At 43.9% G+C, this 23,737-nt stretch overlaps 1 protein-coding gene across 3 annotated transcripts in view; it reads right to left on the minus strand.

The window, feature by feature from the left end:
* Positions 1 to 12,226: 12,226 nt before the first annotated feature.
* Tent4b (terminal nucleotidyltransferase 4B) overlaps positions 12,227 to 23,737 on the minus strand; it is a 63,700-nt gene continuing 52,189 nt past the window's right edge. For 2 of the 3 annotated variants that reach the window (XM_048355649.1, XM_048355648.1), the window contains 6 exons: positions 21,035 to 21,248; positions 19,154 to 19,280; positions 18,956 to 19,059; positions 18,665 to 18,852; positions 16,058 to 16,222; positions 12,227 to 14,866 (listed from right to left, as the gene is read on the minus strand). In XM_048355649.1, coding sequence (XP_048211606.1) covers positions 14,690 to 14,866; positions 16,058 to 16,222; positions 18,665 to 18,852; positions 18,956 to 19,059; positions 19,154 to 19,280; positions 21,035 to 21,248 — 975 coding nt within the window. In that variant the 3' untranslated portion in view covers positions 12,227 to 14,689. The remainder of the gene's footprint in view (positions 14,867 to 16,057; positions 16,223 to 18,664; positions 18,853 to 18,955; positions 19,060 to 19,153; positions 19,281 to 21,034; positions 21,249 to 23,737) is intronic. The other variant, XM_048355651.1, reaches the window with a different exon arrangement.

Raw genomic sequence — 23,737 nt, forward strand, 5'->3', positions numbered from 1 at the left:
GGACCACACACCCCATGGCCTCAGAACCTCAGCTCCCAGCTGGAGGGAGAGATAGAGGCTCTCCCTGTGGTCCAAGACCCTTACTCTGGAGGCACAGCAGGCCACAGGGCTTCCCTCGCCTGCCTGAATCCCAGCAGCCCTGGCTGCAGCCTCCACAGCCCAGGCAGAGCCCTCCCTGTCTCTTCTCCTGACCACATATGAGTTTACCAGGGAGCACAAAGCTCTCAGTGCCTGGAACCTCCACACCCCCAGACAAGGCCTACCACACACTCAAGTCCAGTCTACCAGAGCCAGGATGACCTGGACCCCGCCTATCTTATCCTGAAAACAAAGAGACTCCCAGTGTACACAAGGACCTACCCTCTGACTGCAGAAGTGTGGGAATAGCATACATGCAGTTAGTGGGGACAGAAAACCAACGAGCCTGCCTTGTGGCCCCAAACCCAGCTCCACACAAATCCCTGATGACCAGCCTCCTCAGAGGACAAGCAGAAAACTGGCATGTCCACTTTCTTTTCTTTCCTGTTTTTGTTTTTTGCTAAGTGAGCTGGATCTATAGCAATATAGTAATGGTTACTTCACCAAGATCAGATTCCAAACAGGGTTGTTTTCCCTCCACCTTCTATTTCTTTTTCTGAATTTTATTTCCATAATCAAATGTGAGTTATTTCTGTAATTAAAAAGATAAACCCAGCCAGGTGCCAGTGGCTTATGCCTGTAATCTTAGTTACTCAGGAGGATGAGATCTGAGAATTGCAGTTTAAAGCCAGCCCGGGGAGAAAAGGCCATGAGTCTCTTATTTCCAATTAGTCCAATTAGTCACCAGGAGACCAGAAGTGGTGCTGTGGCTCAAGGGGCAGAGAGCTAGCCTTGAACTGAAGAGCTCGGGGACAACACCCAAGACCTGAATTCAAGCCCCACGACCAACAAAAAAAGAAAATATAAACCAGGACAGAACCACCAGCCTGGGGCCTAGCTATGGGAGCTTCCCCATGGGCTCAGCCAACCTACATCCTTCTCAGGAGCCACACACACAGTTCTAACTGTAGGTAGGGGACATGGATAGCAGGGAATAAATATGACAGGATACTGCAGGCCTAGCCTCTAAGTGCCAGCCTCCTCTCGGGGTGTATGTGTGTGTCCTCACGGGTGTGTGTGTGTGTGTGTGTGTGTGTGTGTGTGTGTGTCCCCTGGGGCTGGAACTCAGGGACTCAGGACTTTCTTTCTTCCTTTTTTTCTTTCCTTTCTTCCTTTATCTCTTTCCTTCCTTCCTTCCTTTTCTCCTTCCCTCCTTCCCTCCTTCCCTCCTTTCTTTCTTTCTTTCTTTCTTTCTTTCTTTCTTTCTTTCTTTCTTTCTTTCTTTCTTTCTTTCTTTCTTTCTTTCTTTCTTTCTTTCTTTCTTTCTTTCTTTCTTTGTCAAGGCTACCATTCCACCACTTGAGCCACAATACCACTTCCGCTTTTTTGGTGGTTAATTATACTTAAAGAGTCTCACAAACTTTCCTGCCCAGGCTGGCTTCAAATCAGGATCCTCAGGGGCTGGGGATATAGCCTAGTGGCAAGAGTGCCTGCCTCGGATACACGAGGCCCTAGGTTCGATTCCCCAGCACCACATATACAGAAGACGGCCAGAAGCGGCGCTGTGGCTCAAGTGGCAGAGTGCTAGCCTTGAGCGGGAAGAAGCCAGGGACAGTGCTAAGGCTCAGGACTGGCCAAAAAAAAAAAAAAAAAAAAAAAAAAATCAGGATCCTCAGATCTCCTAGCTCCTGAGTAGCTAGGATTGTAGGCATGAGCCAATGGCACCCAGATTTTTGGTAGTTAATTGGAAATAAGGATCTCATGGACTTTCCTGCCCAGGCTGGCTTTGAATTGCTATCCTCAGATCTCAGCTTCCTGAATAGCTAGGATTACAGGCATGAGCCACCTGCTGGGCTCCTCTTCCTCCTCCCTGCCCAGCAGTCACCCTCACTCCTTTCACAACAGGTGCTGGAAATGGGTGGACTGGAGGAGGAACAGGTGGGGAAAGAGGAGCCCCAGCTGCAGGACTTAGCACTCAAGTTCCATGCACATACGACCCTCCCTTCTGTACCAGCTGGCCACAGCTGGCATGGGGCCTACCACCCCCCACCTGCAGAAACTGAGCCATCAGCCCTGATTCTTCCCCTCAAAACAGCAGCCCAGCCCAAGTAGCCAAAAGGTGAATGTGCCAGGGACAGAGCCTGAAGTTCACAACCATGTCTGCCTGGGCTGAACAGCCAGAGCTCTAAAAGAGGGCCCAGAATGGGGTGGGGATAACAGAAAGAAGGTGCAGCAGAGCAAGGAAGGGGGCTGCACAGTGCTGTCCCTACAGAAGAGGAGCTTCCATCTACAAGGTCTGGAAGAGTAGCCTGCAGTTAAGTTGACAAACTCAGCCTCCTCAGTTGTCCACCCTCTTTGGAGCCAGATCCACTAACAATGCCAGGCCTGGCAGCTTTAGCTCCTAAATAGAAATATAGAGGCACGGAGGCTGTTGATAATCTTGCTGCCATACTCTCTGACTGTACCCCACTTACCCCCTGGCCAGCTTCCAGGCTGGACCTACCAGATGGTTTTCCCACAGGCTGGCCACAGAGCTCAGGAGACACCTCAGGAGAGGTAGCCTGCCAGCACAGCTGCACAAGGACCCTCTGGCACCTTGTTGCCCGTGTCCCAGGCCTTTCTGTTAGGACCCAAGGCTAACTTGTCCAGAAATAAGGCACCATCCTGTGACCTTGCCATCTGAGGGCCAGCAATGACTTGCTTGTGTCACATCAGCTTCAGACCCCACCTGCAGGCCGAATCCTGCAAGACTGCTCCCAACTCATCAGAACAAACACCAACACCGAGGGATGGAAGGTTGCCCATCTTCCTCCTTGCACACATTTTACTCATGTTTGGGGGGGAGGGGATGTTGATCTGGGCAGTTCTGACATTTGAACTCAAGGCTTGTGCTTTCTAGGCAGGCTCTCCACACTTGAGCCACACCCCACACTCACGCTGACAAAAACCAGAAAATAAAATCAGCCGACTCTCCAAAGAATCCCAACAAAGCACCCCTCCCTCCGCCGAGAACAGGCTGCACCTGGGCTCCAGGCGCGGAGGCCACACTTCACATCTGCCATCCCTGGAGACCCGGCTGAGGCTCCATTGCTGGGTTCAGCCGGGTCCCAACACAAGACAGCCACCACCACCCCTCCCCCCATGCCCGGGTAAGAGAAAGGGGGTCCCAGGCCTTGCCAGGAAGGACCTGCAGGCCCCTTTCAGTGGGTGCCGATATAATCTGGGAGCGGGCTGGTCTCCAGGGAGCTCTGAGGGGAGGGGGTCCCCGGGAAGCCTTGACCTGGAAAAGGATGGGCAGTGGTTCCCTTGCACCCCGGTTGGCCGGGGGTGGTAGGCTGAGAGACGGCGCCTTCGGTGCGCCGGGCGGGGCCCTGCATTCCCCTTGGGTCGTGTGGCGTACCCGGCGCCCCTGCTCCGCCCCTGCCGCCGCCGCCCGGCTGCTCCGCAGCTCCCGAGGGCGGTGCGGGCAGGGCGAGCGGATAGCCGGGGCCGCGCCGCGCCGCCCGCAGACGCTTTCCAGCAAACTCCCTTCGCCTGCTTTCGCTCCAGATCCCAGCCGCAGTCTCTGGAAGATTCCACAGCCAGCCGCTGAGGCGCACCTGTAGATCCCTTACTCCACTCAGGCCTTGAGCTCCCACGGCGGTCCCAGGGTGCCGCCCGCCCGCACCCCAGTCGTGCTCTCCACCGGGGTCAGCAGGACAAGCGCACGGGGCATCACTTTGCAGGAACGGGGGGTGGGGGGCGTACAGTCTGGGCAAGCAAGGTGTCAACTGACCCTCTAGGCTGGGGCTGCTCCCCTACCTGGTGGGCACCCCACAGACACCACCTGAGACTCCCATGTCCAGGAGATGGGAGTCCTGGGTGTAGGGGTCAGGTGGTGAGCCTCAGAGCCAAACCCTTTTTTGTTGGTACCAGTTATGGTAGTCACGGGGAATTTCAGTTACATCTCCGCACTGTTTGCACTGTGTTCCAATCAATTCACCTCCTCATGCTCCTGACACCCTTCCCTCTAAGTAATAGCATCCTCAACACTCAAAAGTCAGATTCTGAATGGAGCCCACTCAGCTTTGCAGCCCCACGCCACCCCGGGAAGCAGGGAGCCCGCCCAGGGTCCAAGGCCTTCAAGAGATCAAGGGCCTCAGAGAGATGGTAGCTCTAGGCCTTGTCCCTTCGCTGTTTCCGCTCAAGGTTGGTGCTCACCACTTGAACCACAGCTCTACTTCTGGCTTTTTGGTGGTTAATCTTGTGTAGCTAGGATGACGGGTGTGAGCCACTGACACTCAGCTGACTTTAAATTTTTGACAGAACTGATGTCCTGCTCCAGCCACCTACTTTTCTTCGTTGACCTCCCCAGCACCCTGCAGCTCTCCCTGGCCTCTCCTGCACAGGCTTTTCCAGTGTGGACTGCGGCTTCCCTCTTACCTGCGTTCTTCCTGCAGTGGGTACTTAAAGCTGGCACCTGAACGCACTCTTTCCTGAGCTGGATTTTAAGAAGAAGAAAAAAAAAAAGATGTCTGGTGACAGAGTGCTCCAGCCAAGCCACATCCTGGAGCCGCCACCCAGGGAGCTAAGTGCAGAAGCCGTCTGCAGCCTAAAATGAGCAAGAACTCTCTGGAAAATTGACGCCCTACTTAAGCAGGCCACTTAATACTTTTAATAAGCCTCTCCTTTCCTTTTAATGTTGATGTTAAATATGAAGACATCTGTGTATTCCCAGCTGTGTTTAGCTAGTTTCTCTTCAGTAACACAATTTTAACTCCACACTTTCAAATAGGAGTTTGTTATTTGCTTTAAGCATATACTGGTACAAATCATAAACTGTCAATTTATAGTAAGTTTTTTGAGACAGGGTCTTTTTGAACAGGCTGGCCTCAAACTTCTGATTATCCTGCCTCAGCCTCCCAGGTTGTACCACAACCTGGTAAAATCTTGAGAACACACACACACTTGCTACTTCTCATAATAGATGGATATCTCAACTTGCTAGTTTGTTTGGGTTTTAAATGATCTTGAGACAAGAATATAAAAATGTTCCAAATTTAAAAGTCAAAGTTGCATTCCTAAACTAAGCTGATAAACCTAGACCATCTCAAAGCAGGCTTTTGAAGGCCAGGGAATGGAAATTACAGCAGGAGAGCAACAGCCCCATAATGAGAACCTAAGAATGTGATCGCAAAGAAAACAACTTTTAAAATTTTTTGAAAAATTCAAACCCTGTTGTGCCTTAGCATTAGAGATTACAGCTGGCTTCCATCCTTTCCAAGATTTTCCCCTATAAAAGCTGAAGCAGTTCTCTGGTCTCTACCCCAAATACTTGGATTCTTTTTCTGGCCTGGGATCACTCCCTCCCTTACTGCGTAGTTCCTGGCTTGTTCCATTTTAAGACTTACCTCTACAAGGACTTTTAGTTCCTGTAGCTGTAGTTAACTAGAGGGTTTTAACTGGTAGAGGATGGCCAGCCCACCTCATTTTTTTCTCCCAGTGTTGCCATGAGCAAAGTTGTCTAAAGAGTTGGATAAAAGATGTCAAAAAAAAACCAAACCAAAAACCCCTAACAAGGCTCTGTTTCAAATGCCCACATTGCAATCAGGTGCTAGTGGCTGACTTTGTAATCCTAGTTACTCAGGAAGCTAAAATCTGAGGATCCTAGTTTAAAGTCAGTCGGGGCAAAAATCCATGAGACTTTTTTTTATTACTACCATCAATTTATTGAATAATCAAATTAGTAGTTGCCAAGTTTCATGAGACTTTTATCTCTAGTTAATCACCAAAAGAAATCAGAGTGGAGCTGTGGCTAAAGCCATTGTACACTAGCCTTGAGCAAAATAGCTCAATAGATCAGTGCCCAGACCCTGAGTTCAAGCCCTAGTACTGGCTCAGGCGCATACGCGCGCACAGACACACACAGAGCCATGTTGTATTTCTAACATTAAGCTCCTGACCCTTCCCCCCACCAAAAAAATTAAAAAGCACTTCTCAAAGCAATTTATGAAAAATCACGAAAAAAGAATGTAAAACTTAGGAAGATTTTTTCCCCTCAGTAAACAGTGCTCAGAAGCAACACTTTATACAATCCTTCAAAGCTAAGTTAAAAAGTGAGAGGCATTTGAGAGTCAGAGGCGCTGACATGTTACCATGGCAACCAGTCTACCAAGTGGGCCTAACAGAGAGGACACAGGTCTGCACCATGGTGACAAGGAAAGGTCTGTGGTGCGGGAGTGTCAGAACACAGGAGAAAAGACCCCCTGGAGCTTTACTCGTGTTTATGTAAATGCATAGAAAAGTCTCTGATACACATTCCAAAACATTGAAACAGCTCTGAGGAATCAAGTGGGATTAGGGAATTAAAAGCAAATAGATCCATTATTTGGATATTTACCTATTACTGGTATTAGTCTGCAATGGAACAGATGTTCACAGAAAGATTAAATGTTTGTCTAGTTACAAATGATCTTATATATTAGTTTACTGTCATTTACCATGCATGACACTTCTAGAATGCTATTGAATTACTCGTTTTTGCCTTTTTAGGGAGCCCTTCCAGCTGATATTTAGTAAGTAGGCAGAAGCTGGACACCAGTGGCTCATCCTGTAATCTTATTTACACAGGAGGCTAAGATCTGAGAATCACCTTTCAAAGCCGGCCTGGGCAGAAAAGTCTGAGACTATTATTTCCAATTAAGTGGTAGAGCACTAGTCTTGAGCAAAAAAGCTTATGGACAGTGCCCAGGCCCTGAGTTCAAGCCCCAGGATTGTTGCATGTGCACACATGTGCACACACACACAAACGTGGGTGTCAGCGGCTCATGCCTCTAATCCTAGCTACTCAGGGGGTTGAGACCTACTGGAAGAATAGTTTGAAGTCAGCCTGAGCTGAGTCGTTGAGACTCTCACCCAGCATCCTTCTGGACTAAAAGCGAGGCTCAACTGGCAGAGTGCTAGCTGCCAGCTGTAGGCAGAAAAGCTGTGCAAGAGCTTGAGGACCGGAATTCAAGCTCCAGTACTGGTGTGCACACATGTGCATGTGCACACATACACACACAAAGTAGAATTTGCTGCAGTGAGCAGTGTGCGTTTATAGCCATGCTACTGTTGGACAGCTTCACTATCTTGAAGCCAACTAAATCCCGTATTTTCTTCATCAGCACCCCATAGCACCCCGGACAGGCACAGCCAGTCCAAGCCAAATCACTGCCAGTTTCACTCCACTGAGCAGAATTCTAAAACCATGCTGGGCTCACCCTGCTTCCCGTTTCTTCTGGACCATTTTCTTCTCCCTCCCTTCCTTTGGGATTCTGGCAGCCAAGCATTGCCTCAGGGCCTTGCATTTGCGCCATTGCTGACCTACACCCTTTCTCCCCCTGCCTTAATCATTCTATTGTAGGTCTGTGTAATGTGTTGCTCTACCAAACCTATCCTGCTTGTAGTACTTCAACTTCTTAGTACTGCACACCTCACCTCTTAGTTTGACAAGAGCACAGATTAAACGAGCTAGTATATTCACAAACAACCAAGCTGCATGGGGAAGCCACCCCTACTGTGGTTTCTGGGGACAGAGCAGTGGAAAATATCATCCTAAAATATCCTATCAGTGCTGGCCCTAAAAAGGATGAAAGCCCGCTCTTAGATAATCCAGGAACCCACAGAATTCAATGAGGAAGGAAACCTCCACTCCATCTAAATGGGGCTGCATTCGGAATTACAAATCTTTTTCAAAAGTAGAGCCAAGTGCTGGTGGCTCACAGGAACTTATGCAGAAGGCTGAAATCTGAGGGCTGTGTCTTGAAGCCAGCCCCAGCAGGAAAGTTTTGGCGACTCTATCTCCAAGTAACCACCAAAAAGCTATAACTTGAGCTCTGGCTCAAATGGTAGAGTGCTAGCCTTGAGTGAAAAAGCTAGGGGACAGTGTCCAGGCCCTAAGTTCAAGCCCTAGGACACACACACACACACACACACACACACACACACACACACACACACTTAAAAAGCAAGTATGACAAAATCTGGGTTATCCAAAAAGAAACGTATTCTTAGCCAAGTGCCAGTGGTTCACACCTGTATTCCTAGCTACTCAGGAGGCTGAGATCTGAGGATGGCAGTTCAAAGCCAGCCGGGGCAGAAAAAACTGTAATCTCACTTTATATGACCTTTTTTTTTTGCCAGTCCTGGGGCTCAAACTCAGGGCCTGAGCACTGTCCCTGGCTTCTTTTTTGCTCAAGGCTAGCACTCTACCGCTTGAGCCACAGCACCACTTCCAGCCTTTTCTGCTTATGTGGTGCTGAGGAATCAAACCCACGGCTTCATACATGCAAGGTGAGCACTCTACCACTAAGCTACATTCCCAGCTCTCCTAACACTTTTTTTTTCCATTCTTCTTTTTTTTTTTCTCAAATTTTTATTATCAAACTGATGTACAGAGAGGTTACAGTATCATACGTTGGGCATTGGATACATTTCTTGTACTGTTTGTTGCCTTGTCCCTCATGCCCCCCTCCCTCCCCCCTCCTAACACTTTTATAATAATAATTATATTTTTTAAGCTAAGGAACAGAGCACAGGTCCTGAGATCAAGTCCCAGTACTGGCAGGAAAACAAAAGGTAGCAAGGCAGGTTTTACACAGAGGTTCAAAGCAGAGGTTGTGAAGGTAAGTGAAAGCACAAAGCCTTTATTGAACAGATTAGGATTAATGGACCCCGTGAGAAGCACTGGGGGAAAATGTGCATAGAAATGCAATTTATAAAAATTTCAAGGCAAACAAGTGACATCTGTGAAGATAGCTTTAAAAAAAAGCTTCCAGTATACATTCATTCATTCATTCATGGTTTTCATAACTGGTGCTCAGTTATATGACCTCAGGAAATGTAGATTTCATTAATCATTTGTACCAAATCCTTTTTTCTGGTAAATTCCTTAGTGCCTCTGCAGCAGTAACTAGACAAGATGAGAAAGCTTTCAAGACGAGTCAAACTTCCAGCACCTCACAGGAGTCCGAGCTTCTGAACACAGAAGGCAATGCTGATCAAAGAAGGGAATAAAGAAAAAGATTATTAAGACAAACAGGGACCCAGACCTCTCCAGACTTCCTAAACACACATCTATGTATGTGCTAAGAAATGTCCATCCCAACGTCCTTTCCCTCTCTTTAGGTCCAGAAACTACACTCACTGCCTGCTACCTCTCACCTCTAAACCATGTGTTCCAGCAATGACCTCCAAAACCATAGTCTTTTTGTTTTTAGTGCCAATACTGGTGCTTCAACTCAGAGCTTGGGTATTGTCCCTTAGATTGTTTTTGTTTGTTTTTAGCTCAAAGCTGGTGCTACCAGTTGAACTACATCTCCATTTCCAGTTTTGCTGGTTAACTGGAGATAAGAGTCTCATGAACTCTTGCTTGGGCTGACTCTGAACATCAATCAACCCTGAGATCTCAGCCTCCTGAGTAGCTAGGATTATAGGAACCCAACTTTTCAGAAGGTTTGAGTGATTTTTGTAAATTAAAACATAAATTAACATAGAGAAATGGGGGATGTCCTGAAACTATAAAGATGTTTAGAGGCAAAGCATTATGTTAGTAAACTGCAATTACATATAAGGGTAATAATGAAAATGACCTTCCCCCGAACAGCTATGCATAGAAACCCAAATTGACAGGCGAATATGAACTCACAAGGTTTAGCTGATAACCCATCATCACATTCTCTCTGACAACAGTGCCCTGGAGAGGCAGGCACTGCACTTTCCTGAATGCAGGCTGTGCTCCTCCCACCCAACCCACCCATCAGGTAATGACCAGCTTGCTTTGCTCCATCCTTGCTAAATGTACCGTATCCTTAGAATGTGCCCTTAGCAAAACCCTCCTCCACCATCAACCTGACACAAGAGGGAAGCCAGCGGTGCAGAAACAAGAATGGGAGTTACTATGTATAAATAAAGATGATGTGGCAGAGATAAGACGGAAAAACTGGGAGAGAGCAACGTAAAAGGTGCCACTGTCCAAAAAGAAACATGCTCATTACCCTCTGTACATCACCTTTATAATAATAAAAAATAAAAACCAATACCAGTAAAAAAAAAATCACAAGAGATACAAGCTAGAATACCTAACTCCCTCCTCTATATCTGGCCTTACTAAGATGACAACCATGTCCCATCAGGAAATCTGGGAGCTTACTCCATTTACGGACCAACCTGGACAGACATGCCACCTCTACCTTTCTGTTCCCACTTCTGTCTACATGGAGTCTCTTTCCAGCCAGCAGACTGTGGGTTAACAGTAACTCAGTAAGAAAATCTCAGAGCCAAATACACGTTTAAAACAAGGACCAGGGATGTGACTCAAGTGAAAGAACTTCTACCTAGCAAGTTCAAACCCCAGCACCACCAAACCAAAAGTATAATAGCAAAGCTCAGAGAAAGTAAAACAAATATTAAGCAATTTATTAACTAAAAACTATCCTCAAATATTTAATTCTGAGTACCAAATAATTTTGTCACCTAATTTATACATATATTCAGCTCATTATATATGACCAAACAAAAAATGCTTGTCAACATGTGGTCAAAATAACTCAATGGAAGGTGGTATAGAAAAGGGCTTTGGGAGGCTGTAAAGTTACTAAACCATGTAAATTACTTTCACAGTAAACTTTGGCTTATTTCTGAGCGATGTGAAACACCAAGGAACACACACTAAAGTGTGTTCTTTAGCACTTATTCCACCCATAAATGTTGTGACAAAATAGCAGCCAGCTAGTCTTAAGGATTAGAAGAGGCAAGAGGAATCTAATATTGCCAAGGAGCTCCACCTTTCTCTGAATATTTCACAAGACCAACTACATCCCAGACAAAAATTACTGAGGAATTATTAAATGTTACTTTGACTTGTTTAATAGAGCCCCGTACAAAATACTTGACTTACAAAATACTTTGCAACATGCAGATATGGCTTTCCGCTATAAGTCAAATGTGCTTGGAAAGAATGGATGGATAAGAATAAGTTCTTCTAATCATTGATTTTAACATTTCAATATTGATCACAGCAAAATTGGGAATGTATTCTTCAATAGTTTGCTACTCAACTTTTGAAAAGTTAATTGTGAAGCAATCAATTCCCTAGAAACTGTGTCTCATTAACTGTAACACTAAGAAAGCAGCAGCTGACTGGAGGCATGGCTCAAGTGGTAGAATGCCACATGAGTAGAAAATAAGTAGTAAATTAGCTGAGTGAAGAGTGCAAGTCCCAGAACTGACACAAAAAAGAAAGCAACAGCATATTAGAATCACACTCATTGATCAGTATTAAAACATAGACTAACATAAGATGTAGTCATGACAAACAAAAGCATAAACTAAACTTATCAATCCATCTCTGACGCCACAAAAAATATATAGTAATACCCAATAATGGTAATTTCTAGAGCATACCTCCTCCTCATCACTGGAAGTCTATGTGCTTGCAACAGGCCCTGCACTTACTTCCGGTCTTGCTCTGACTCTTCTGCATTTTTGTCAGTCCTTATGTGGTGCTGCAAACACAACTCACACTCACCATTAGATAAGGGAGGTAATCAGAAGACCGTAAGAGATGATTAAAATGCTCTTCCTTCGGCCCGCACTTTGCCTTGTAAAGACATATCTAAAGTAATAAATACTGAAGCTCAGAATACAAGGTAAAATATCAAGTCACACAAACATATTGGTTGACCAACTCTGGAAGACTGTGGGCCATCTAAACATTAAATATCATAGACCCTACAAATCAATGGTGAATCTGAAATCCATGGGTAACACCACCAAACCAACAAACACAGGAAAGACCAGGCACCTTCAGGGACACTGTAACTAGAGAGGAAAAAAATGGATCTTCCTTCTGTATCAGGTTTGGGCAGACACCCTCCCAGCCACCAGCACCTTTCATAAAGCAGGGTTTAAATGGTTCTTAAGACACACTCCCATGACTACCAAACATATGTCGGCACAGTGGGGCAGAACCTGTAATACCCCCTTCTAGTTATAGTCATGGGTGTGGATGGGCTGTAATATTTAAATGACACACTTCCGAGATAGTCACAAAGTCTCTGTAGAAAGTATTGAAACTGAAAAATTTAAATATAGAGATGAAATGCACAAAACAAATGAGCAGGCAAACTAAAAGTTCTTGAAAGTATTTTACTTCAGATTGAAAACTGAACAGTGTCCACACTGTTCATCGCAAGATACACAGTATTCACGAATACAATGCTGGTCATTGAGGAAATGTATACACACCTCAAGTTCTCCTTCATGCTTTTTCTTTTAGAAAGATACTGTTTACCAAAAAGAAACTTCAGCAGTACAGGAAAAACTATTTTCCCAATAAATTTACGAAAACCTAAGATTCCCAATGGAATCAAGATTACCTTCCCGCTACCACCGCCTCAATATAATCACATGCTTATTGGAACACTAATATTCGCACCCTAAGAGTACATTTACTTTCAACAATGAGGGTGATTCTTTAAAAACAAACTTCAGTGTGGTAAATGTAACATGGATCTCTGTGAGTATTAAGTGTCTGAAATAGGCAGCTAATACTGGATTTAATATTATTTTATAAATAATTGTTCCCTTAGCAGTAAACATAAGTCTACACATTCACAATAGTCCTACAAAATAAATACTGTGATTATGCACAATATGTTATGACAAACTAGTTTCAAAAAAACAAAAGCTTCAACATCTTAATAAAAATTCTGATCAGAATAAAATGTGACTCTAAAACATTGTCAAAATAAGATCACATTTAAAATCTCCCACGGTTTACACAAGTACTATGAGTTTCCAGTTGTGGAACATATTTTTTTCATTGCGAATTAAAATATGAACATATTGGAAATTGTTAATTTCAGTGATGATACCAGTTTTGGTCTTACTTTTAGCATTATTCTCATTATAAAAGGTTGCACTAAGTGTCCATTACTGGTCTAATTGGTCTTCAGTATTTCATAAATGTATATAAAACAAACTCCTAAAAGCCAGTAGTCCTTCATACATGTATATACGTGTGTGTATACGTATATACACACACATATATATCAAAGAATCTCATCTCAGACATGGCCACATTTAACAGTCACACATTGACAAGGATCTTCACCTTAGAAGAAAGCATTTTCAGAAATGCCACTTACATTCCATTATATTAAATATTCCCAATTGAGTTTCAAACTCAACAGGTGATGAAAAACAGAATTATACATCTCATTTGCACTCAAAGCTGACCACAACCAAAATTTACAGTATGATTAAAACAAGCCAATGTTTAAAAAAGTTTTAATTAAAGACAACTCCATGAAAGTAGAGGATAAAGAATGGGATGACAAGAAGTATTTGGTCTTAATAAGGCAATACAAAATAGATCCATTATCAAAGACCATTTAATTTTTAAAGATCAACAATACCAAAAGCATAAAGTGGAGTATAAGAAAATAGTTTTATAGTGTGATTTAATTAAAGCTGCATACGGTTATTCCCTCCTACTGTAGTGAGTGTGAAGTGAAAAGAGATGAGACACAAAGCACACGTAGCACACAGGGTAGAGCGGCCGCATGCAGTCTGTGAGCTCAAGGTCTCACTGAGATGGGAACAGAGCACAGAGCAGACCCGGTGGCCTTTACTCTCCTAGTAGGAAGAAGCTTGGGAGGGAGGGTACGGGAGAGAGAGGGGGGTGACTGCAAAGGAAACAAACACAGTCATGTAATTGCCCATTGCCCAAGAAGACAGCACGATAGAAAACAGTTGCAAGTTAATTCTCAGAGATGAATAGAGACTTTTCAGTGTTTACACAAAAGTACATAGTACATTTCTTTTTACAAAATAAATGTCATTTGCCACCATAAACCTTTTCGCTAGAGAGGAAAACATTTTGCAGCAGGTCACAAGGATTCTATGAAGTCACTTCAATGCTGAGGAGAATAAATTGAGTAGCAGAGCTAATCCCTTCCCTGTGTGGACATTGGGATGGCAATTCAGATTATTCTTCAAACTAATCCTGAGAAAAAAATCTGTTTACAATTCAAACAGTAATGTTATGTAAAAAGTATTAACAAATCCACTATTACAAATATCAATTTCCTATATGCTCTTCTATATATACACACAATAAAATGGTAAATATATGCAAAAATATTAAAAAAAAACAAACATGCACAGGTCACTTTCCCCTTTGGAATCTGGACTTCCTATAAGATACTCTCGTTTCCTTCCCACCCCATCCTCTGAAACTGTTTCTTGTTTCTATCATCCTACCCACACTGAATACTACTTCCTATAACTCTGCATAAAGCCAATGAGAAATATATTTATTTTACATTCAAGCTTTAAATCTTAAAATGACCCTGTTGGAGCATATGACTTATCAGATAAGCAGCCTTCCCCCACCCCCCTTTTTGCTTGTTTTTTGTTTTTGCAGTTGTCAGTCTTCATGATCCGTTCCGTGGCGAGCTGGGAAAAAACGCAGTTGCTAAATCAACGTCTGAACAGTGCGAGGCTCCTGCTGTCCCCAGGAGTCCCTGCGTGACTGTCCTGAGCACGAGATCACTGAACACAGAATCAGTCCGTCGCACAGCGCCGACTATCTACAAAGGTCTGAGAGGGGCGCGTCCCTCTTGTGTTTCCTCTTTTTGCCATGGTAATACTGGTTATTGGATTTGCCTTGATGCTGTTTGTTTGTCATCAAGGAACCATGGCTTGTTTGAGCTGTACCTTGGAAGCCTTTGCTGGAGGAACGAAAGAGCCTTGCTGATCCATGCTGCAGAAAGAGAAAGCGGTCAGAAAGACATCAGTATTGCAGACTGGCAAATCTGGTATCAAAATAGACTTTCCAAACTAGAAATTTGCAGATGAGAGTTACCACACTCAACACTGACCTTTCTAGCAGGCATAAAAAAGAGGATTAAACTAAAGGGCTAGTTTTTCTGAAAAAACAACAAAAAAATAGACCACTACTCTTCTTGTGCAGAATGTAAAAGAATTCTCAAGAGACCTAAGCAACATGCCTGGAAAAGATGCGCGGCCAGGTCAGGAGCAATGTGGCTGGCTGCTCTGCTTCAGTATCACCCTGCACCCAGCTACAGGTGGCTTCCTCCAGATGCCAGGCTCTTCCATCAGGCCTGTCACTGATAATGCCACCACTCTGCATTTGGTGCACATGGCTAGAACTGTAGAGGTGGAGTGGATTCATCACGTCGTATCTGATCGAAGGCGACTAAGGACCCAGTCATCTCTGCTCTGCCCAAGCAGCCTTTTCCTAGGGTCCCAGCTGTACTTGGTACGGTGAAAGGACATTAAGCCACAGCCCAGTACTAAGGGTTTCTTCCCCTTATTTTGATTTGTTCATGGTTAATAATAACTTTAAGCACAAAATGTAAAATGATCCCTTTGGCCTATTAAGTCAAATCTAATGTCAATTCATTGACCATGCTTCACAGCCATCTATGACTCAGCATGGGCAACAGGTACAAATATGAACACTTCCAGTATGTATAACACTGCTAAAAAAAAGTCAGGCAAAAACTTCATGCAGTTCATTTCAAGCACAAATAAAACTTTTTGTAACTGTGTGTGTAAGGGATTGAACCTAGGGCCTCTTGAGTGCAAAAAACGTGTTCTACTACTGAGCTACATCCTCAGCCCATGTAACTTTTTATGCTGAATCTGTAATAAGGCAGCTTGATTGGGACATCTCATTATGGCTGGACACCAGATTCCCACAAAGGCTTTTGTTGCAATGGTGTCTTATAAAGATCCTCAGGACATCCTGGTATTTATTAGAAGCACTGTCATGCTATGGAAGCTCTTAGGACAAAACACATTTGTTCTTTAACCTAAAATTGTCTTCACAATCAACATAATCATTGTTCACATGTCAGAAATTTTAACTATTTTTTTAATTTAAACTATTTTTGTACTGAAAACAATTATAATGGCCAATTCCACATACCTGCGATTTGTTGGTGCTGTTGGATGTATTAGAGGTCTGGGTACTCTGCATTTTCCCAACTGTAGGAGAGGACTCCAAGGATACATCCTGTGACCCTACTCGGCTGCCCGTGGATGGACGGCAGAGCAGCTGTTTTGGGGTTTTGCATGGTGTTGCGTCAGAATCCTAATGCAAGTCACATGAGTTACTCTGTGCCATATTAGTAATTTACATATTCAATATTCAGAAAGGAAAGCAACTTTGCCTATATACTCTAAACTGAAATAAATTGAGGAGGCCCAGTGAGGGCTTTTTATTTTTAGAACTTGTCACTTCAAGTCACTTATTTTACTAGAGGGCTTCTGCTCATTGTTAAGCCCTCTACCCATATCCGATTTATTAATTAACTTGTGTGAAGGCGCTCACACAAACTCTGATTGGCATTTTTATTTGCAGAAAACAAAGCACAGTAGCATGGAAAGAGGGTAAAGAGTACCAGTCCCAGTCTTGACTATCTTTAGTCAAAAATACAATAGGCTTTAGTAGCTCATTCTCTGAGAATTTGGGGTGACATATCCCTCTAACCAAGTATATGGGTAGAGACTTCTTCAGAACAGGGGAACAAGCCCCAGCTGCTTCTTGAGCTGTCTAGGCCATGAATACAGGGACCCATTCACTTGAGGACAAGATCTGACATCTCAGTCACATTAATTCGCCCCCTAAGTTCTCCACTTTTGAGGCTGTCTCTGCTCCTGCACTTTGTGCATGGGTCATCTAGCGGTCATCTACACTCCAGAACACCTCTCTAGGACTCAGGAAGTACATTGGGAGACTTCCTATATATACTTATGACTAGATAGTGATATGTGGTCATAATTAAGTCCCTTATACACCTATATTTTATGTTATACACTTTATGAATTCAAATTTTAAATAATATGTGGACCTCATTTTAAGTCTTAATTAAATAACCTTAAATTTTATGTCAACAACAACAAAACTAATATAAGCTGGGTGCCAATGGCTCAGGTCTGTAATCCTCTCTAGTCAGGAGGCTGAGATTTGAGGATCACAGTTCAAAGCCAGCCTGGGTAGGAAAGTCCATGAGACTCTTATCTCCAAATAATGACCAGAAAACTGGAAGTACAGCTATGGCTTAAAATGGTGGAATACTAGCCTTCAGTGAAAGAGCTCAGTGACAGTGCCCAGGCTAAATTCAAGCCCCTTGATGAAAGAAAGAACAGAGAACAGAAGGGAGGGAGGGAAGGGGGGAAAGAGAAAGAAAAAGAAAGTGAGAAAGAAAGGAGGAAAGAAAGAGACATAAACTAAGGTAAGAGGTAATGGTGGGCTGGGAATATGGCCTAGTGGCAAGAGTGCTTGCCTCCTACACATGTAGCCCAGAGTTCGTTTCCCCAGCACCACATATATAGAAAATGGCCAGAAGTGACCCTGTGGCTCAAGTGGCAGAGGGCTAGCCTTGAACAAAAAGAAGCTATGGCCAGTGCTCAGGCCCTGAGTCCAAGGCCCAGGACTGGCAAAAAAAAAAAAAAAAAAAAAAAAAAAAAAAAAAAAAAGAGGTAATGGAACAGGTTAGAAGTAAAATGGATATGAGGTAAGACTGGGAAAGGACAGGGGTTCTTTCTAGGGATGATGGAAACATGAATTAATGTCACTATAGAACACTGTCAATATTAAATATATCAAAAACCACTGAGTTGTGCACTTTAATGGTAAACATCATGATATGCACATTATGTTTGCTTTTAGATATTAAATCAAGATCCAAAACAGTATTTTGAGTTCAAAAGGCCATATATGCTGCATGATCTCATTTGCCATGCAATTCTCAAGCAAATGAGGTGCACACTGTTACAAGTGGTCAGTGGTTCCCTCTGAGGAGGACTGGGGACTGTGGACCAGGAGTCTTTAGAGCACCCTGGGGTGATAGAAACACTCCATATCTTAGTGGAATTCTGGGGTGCAGATCTGAAGGCATCTGATAAAAACTGAATACAAAACTAGCATTCTCTTTATATCAAGACAAACAAGTATAAGCAAATACTGAAGTGTGACTTATGAGAGAAGTGTACCAACATTTGCAATCTCCTTTGAAAGGACCAAGGAATAAGACAAACTGGTAGAGGTGTGGACGGACAAGTATGTGATAAGCAAGGAAAATGTTGAAGGTAAGTATGCAGATGTCACTAAAACGGCTATAATTTGAAATTTTTCTGGGTTTTTTTTTGGGGGGGGGAGGGAATTCCTGGGGCTTGTACTCAGGGACTGAGCACTGTCCCTGAACTTTTTTTATTTTATCTAGTGCTGTACCCACTTGAGCCACAACTCCACTTCTTGCTTTTGGTGGTGATTAATTGGACATTAAAGAGCCTCACAGATTTTCCTGCCCAGACTGGCTTCCAACTGCAACCCTCAGATGTGAGCCTCCTGAGCATGAGCCTGTAATGATGGCTTCTGGCTTGAACTTATTCTTAAGCAAATATTATATTGAAGTTCAAGTGTGAAAGCTATTTAAGTTTTCTAGTACCAAGTGGAAAGCAACAGCCTCCACCCTCTGGAATGCCCACCCCAGCCAGAGAACAGGTAAGCAGAGCTGTGCGTCATACTTACAACGTCACTAGAGCTGGACTGCGTGGCGGAAGAGGACGACACTGGACCTGATGAAGAGTTTGAAGAGTGTTTACTAAGAGATTCCGAAGTTTTACTTCTACATTTTCCAAGGGCTTCATTTTCTTCAGACAGATTATTATTACATTTATCTAACTGCTGAGTATCTACTATCAAGGTAACACCATTTCCTGAAAGAGTGGCAAAAGATTGGAAAACGTTTCTTCCCATTAAATACACACAACACAGAAAAGCCTCTAAGACCTGGTCAATCAATCAAAGAATAAGTCTTACCATTGCACGAAGGCTCGGGTCTATTCTGTAAACCCCACTGCTTGGATATCCAGTCTCTATATGTGGCAACTTCATCCGTCACTCTAATTATTCTACCTAATATACTGTGTGGGTTTAAAAAATGAGAGGGTACATTAACACGACAATAAAAAGCTACAAGCAATTCTGACACAAGACTGACTTTAGGTAGATTTTTACCTCTCAGTTTCATTGTTGGGATAGTACTTTGCTATTGGCGATACAGCATGACTCAAAACAACGTAGGCATAATCAAAGGCCTGTTTCACTTGCATGGCCCCATATGAGCTCCTTCCAACATCATTACCTTTAAGAGAAATAAACATACAAAGTAGTAAGCTTGACTGCTGCCTAATCTAAATGAATGCAGATGATCTCTCTTCCAGGAGAGCTAGGAGGTACACCAGGGGCTGAGCTGGCAGTCATTCCCTTAGCTACCTGGTATCTGAACACACAGCAGTGTCACTCCTAATGCCTACATGCACGGTGCCCAACAAAGACTCTCCTAGTACACATATACACAGTCATGCAAACCAAAGTCCTGTTCTCTCCTTAGATAAAGCTAAGCTAAATTACAAATTGCTCATTTGTTTGTGGAGTTTTTGTCTGTTTTTTTTTTAACTAAGTACATACGCATTTCCCGCACTAAATTATGGGCTCCTAGAAAGCTTACTGAAAATCTTCATGTGCTTGCATAGTACTGTTATGTAGCATGAGCTCCCAAAAAATTATTTCTTCAACTTTAAAAGGCAGCTGAGTGAGCCAGGAGAGGGATCCTGAGCAATTAGTGTGTCTTCACTCTTCTTTCCTTACTCATTTTCAAAGTTACACATTACAGAAAATAAGTAATAGCTGGGAATATGGCCTAGTGGCAAGAGTGATTGCCTCATATACATGAAGCCATGGGTTCGATTCCTCAACACCACATACATAGGAAATGACCAGAAATGGCACTGTGGCTCAAGTGGCAAAGAAGAAGCCAAGGACAGTGCTCAGGCCTTGAGTCCAAGGCCCAGGACTGGCAAAAAAGGAAAATAAGTAATAGCATTTGCACTAATGCCAACAACACAGAATCTAAACATTTGGTAATTTGATCAGGAAAAAATATTGTGCAGAAAAACTGACACAGAAGCAAATAAATACAACTTCACAAAAGGAATTTGTTTTCTGTTCACTTGTAAGCCACCACAAAGCTTGAAAAAACATAGGAGACTACATTAAAGCGGAGAAGTGGTCAAAGGGCCTCCCTGGACCTCTCTGCTCACGACGGAGACCCACTTACATGCTCATTGCCCCTGAGGATGTCCGAGTAACTAAGGCTCCCAATGACAGCTAGTTGCAATCACAACAATGAGCCCCAAAACAAAAGAAAAGTAGCCGTGCAGGGCATGCACATGATCCCCACCACAAGGGACAGCTATCTTCTGTGGCTCCTAAAAGTCAAATGGGTTCTACTCTCAACTCATCTGGAAATCTAGAGGGTGTTTCTGGGAAATAAGTATAATCAGAAATTACCCTGCATTTCTCATCTAAAAAAGTGTGAAGTGGGCTGGGAATGTGGCTTAGCGGTAGAGTGCTTGCCTAGCATGCATGAAGTCATGACCATGTGTTCCATTCCTCAGCACCACATAAACAGAATAGGCCAGAAGGGGCGCTGTGGCTCAAGAGGTAAGAGTGCTAGCCTTGAGCAAAAAGAAGCCAGGGACAGTGCTCAGGCCCTGAGTCCAGATTGGCAAAAAAAAAAGTCTGAAGTAAATTTGGCACTGGAGACTCATGCCTGTAATCCTAGCTACTCAGGAGACTGAGATCTGAGAATCACAGTTTGAAGCCAGCCTGGAAAGAAAAGTCTATAAGACTCTTTCTCCAAGTAACCACCAAAAAGCCTAGAAGGAGAGCTGTGGCTCAAGTGGAAGACTAGCCTTGAGTGAAAAAGCTAAAGGACAGTGCTCAGGCCCTGGGTTCAAGCCCCAGTACCAGCACACATACACAAAAAGGTCTGAAGAACAAGGTGACTACAATACCCTCTCTCTGCATGCCCACAAATTTACCTAATTTCAATACCTGGTTGTAAAGGATCTTCAATATAAAGCATTGACGGCCGATAGCCATCTAGCATATTTTTCTGTACTTCATCTTTGGCCACATATGAACCACCATCCTTTATCCGGATGCCAGTCTTTAAATAATTGAAGTGCCGTCCATATAATTCAAAAAACTCTATTAAGAGAACACCATAGTTTGTATTGGGGATGCAAGCGTCTTCCCTGGGATGTAACTAAAACAAGAGAAAGAAATTATCAGGAGGTGGTTTAAACAGCAACTTAATTTCACCATCAGTATTAGAACTTGGGTTTGGCAGAGCAGTAAAAAGACTGCTGTAGACAGCACTGTACAATGTCAAGGGTGCAGAGTGGCAAAGGACGGCTGACAGCATGGGCTTGGCCACCTCATCAGAGAAGTCATCTGATTCACATCAGAGTCTGGCCATTGGCAACCAGTACCACACAGATACAGAAGACCAAGACTCTAACTGCAGGCCTCAATTCCAGCTAAATTCATACAATTAGTTACATAGGAGACAGTCTTATTTTGGGCATTTACATTACTACTTATGCTTGTAGAAATCAGGCCATATTTCTGCATGATATCTGTAATGGGATCTTCCAAGGGAGGGGACCACAATATAATGGGGTCCAAGGGTGGGGGGATCCCCCATCCCTCCAAGAGTCCACCACCCAGAGACAGTATCAAGTAAAAAGATGGATTTATTGGGGAAGTAAAAAGTATACTGACCAGCCAGGGTCACGGCCCAGACCCGGGAGCTGGAACCGCAACCATAAAAAGCAGGCTGGCTGGCTAGGGCCGCAACCCAGACTCAGGAGCCACTTTGTATGGCTGTAAAGGCCATCTGTAGGGCCGCCTGAGTGGGCCCCTCCACAAGAGTGCACTGGAAAGTGCACTGTCTGTAAAGGCTGTCTGTAGGGCTGCCTGAGTGGGCCCGACTGGGTAGGCCCCTGTGTAAGAGTGCGCTGGGAAGTGCACCATCTGTAAAGGCCTTCTGTGGGGCCGCCTGAGTGGGCCTGTCTGTAAGGGAGTGCTGGAAAGTGCACCATCTGTAAAGGCCGTCTGTAGGGCTGCCTGAGTGGGTTCAAAGGTCTTCATGTAGTAACTGGGACTGAAGAAAAAAAAAATGGCTCTTTTAAAACAGGCAGCCTGGAGGCAAAGGGCAGTACCTGGTTTCAGAATGCCTGTGTTAAAGCAGAGGTTAGTAAAAGGCTCTGTAACTCAAGAAAGCATTTCTAGATAAGCAAGTTGGAAGTGAAATTGTCCTAAATGATTATTCCAAAGAGAGAAAAGGAAAATTATGGCTACCAAAATGATTGTTTAATTGCTACTCCAGTTTGCCTTGCAGGTTTTCTGTAAGAATTGCAAACAGGCCCAGAGAGAACAACAGATGATGCCTACAACTTTGTCAGGTGTAACTTTGGCCCTTAATAAGTTCCAGGTAAGATTATGCTTAAAAACTACTTCTGTGACCTTGTTGCTTTAACTGGAGTAAAGTGGCCTTTTGTAAAACTCATTGATCTGAAATCTGTAGTTTGAAGCCAGCCCCAGCAGAGAAAGGTCCCTGTGAGAGACTTCGTCTCTAGTTGGCCAGCAGAGTTCTGGGAACAGTTGTGAGCTGTGTTGAGGCTCAAAGTGGCAGCGTGCTAGCCTTGAGCTGAAGAGCTGAGGGACAGCACTCAGGCACTGAGTTCAAATCCAGTGACCGAAAAATGGAAAAGTCACTCCCGGGACATATGGAGTATCCAGAGGCAGTAAGCCAATGCTTGGATGGCAGAGATGCTTTCAGATCTTAAGAGTCATGTGTGCCTGGCCTTTAAAAAGTTAATCAGAGCCAGGAGGTCCTAGAAGAATAGTTGGTAAGAATGCCTTTCTAATGCCCATGTCTGTCTACTCTGTAACTGGACAGGAACTTGCTGGTCATCATCTGTGATAGTGGGTAGTAACTTTGTCAAATGGGGGAATAATTTAAAATCCCAACCCCCTGCATCTGCTAAAAGTCCTAATTGGCAGTGAGAATTTTGAGCTGGCATAACTGTTCAGAAAAGGAAGCTTGTGGACCTGAGACTGTGTCCTTATTGAGACCTGTTAAAGGCCTGCAAAGGTAATGTGGGCATTGTTAGGTCAGCACAGACCAGTTTCCCCCAGCCAGCCAGGAAACTGCTTTTGCAAACTAAAATGTTAAAAGGCTACACTGCTGTAGCCCAAGAAGAAGTCTGTATAGTTGTTAAGAGTTGAATGTGAAATGTAAGTTCCAGTTTGGAGTAAAGCTCCTAATGGACATCTGATCCTGCAGCCCCTTGGTAAAGTAGACTAAGGTTATAGGTTCCTGGCTAGGTAAGGTCAACGCCCCTGAGTCAGCCTAAAGAAGTTACAGAAGATGGATGATCTTCACCCATCAGCTCTTCTTTAGGATCAAGGGACCAGAGTTGTTTTGGGGAAGATGAGGCAGGATAAACTAGAGGCATGGAAAATAGAGGTAACAAGTGTACAGGAGTGGAGACTGAACTTGTGAGAAATGGTGACAGGTCAAGCCTTCTACGTTGGTCTAAAAAACTCTTAGCCTTATTGGAAATATCTGATTTAAAGTTATTGCCCTGGCAACATTACCCAAGGGCCACTGATTGCCTAAAGCTGTCTTGAAATTCAGTGGGGCACCAGCCTGCAAAAGCCAATGTACTTAAAAGGCAACCAGGAAAA

Source organism: Perognathus longimembris, chromosome 10 (genome assembly GCF_023159225.1).
Source record: "Perognathus longimembris pacificus isolate PPM17 chromosome 10, ASM2315922v1, whole genome shotgun sequence".
In the NCBI taxonomy this organism is placed as follows: domain Eukaryota; kingdom Metazoa; phylum Chordata; class Mammalia; order Rodentia; family Heteromyidae; genus Perognathus; species Perognathus longimembris.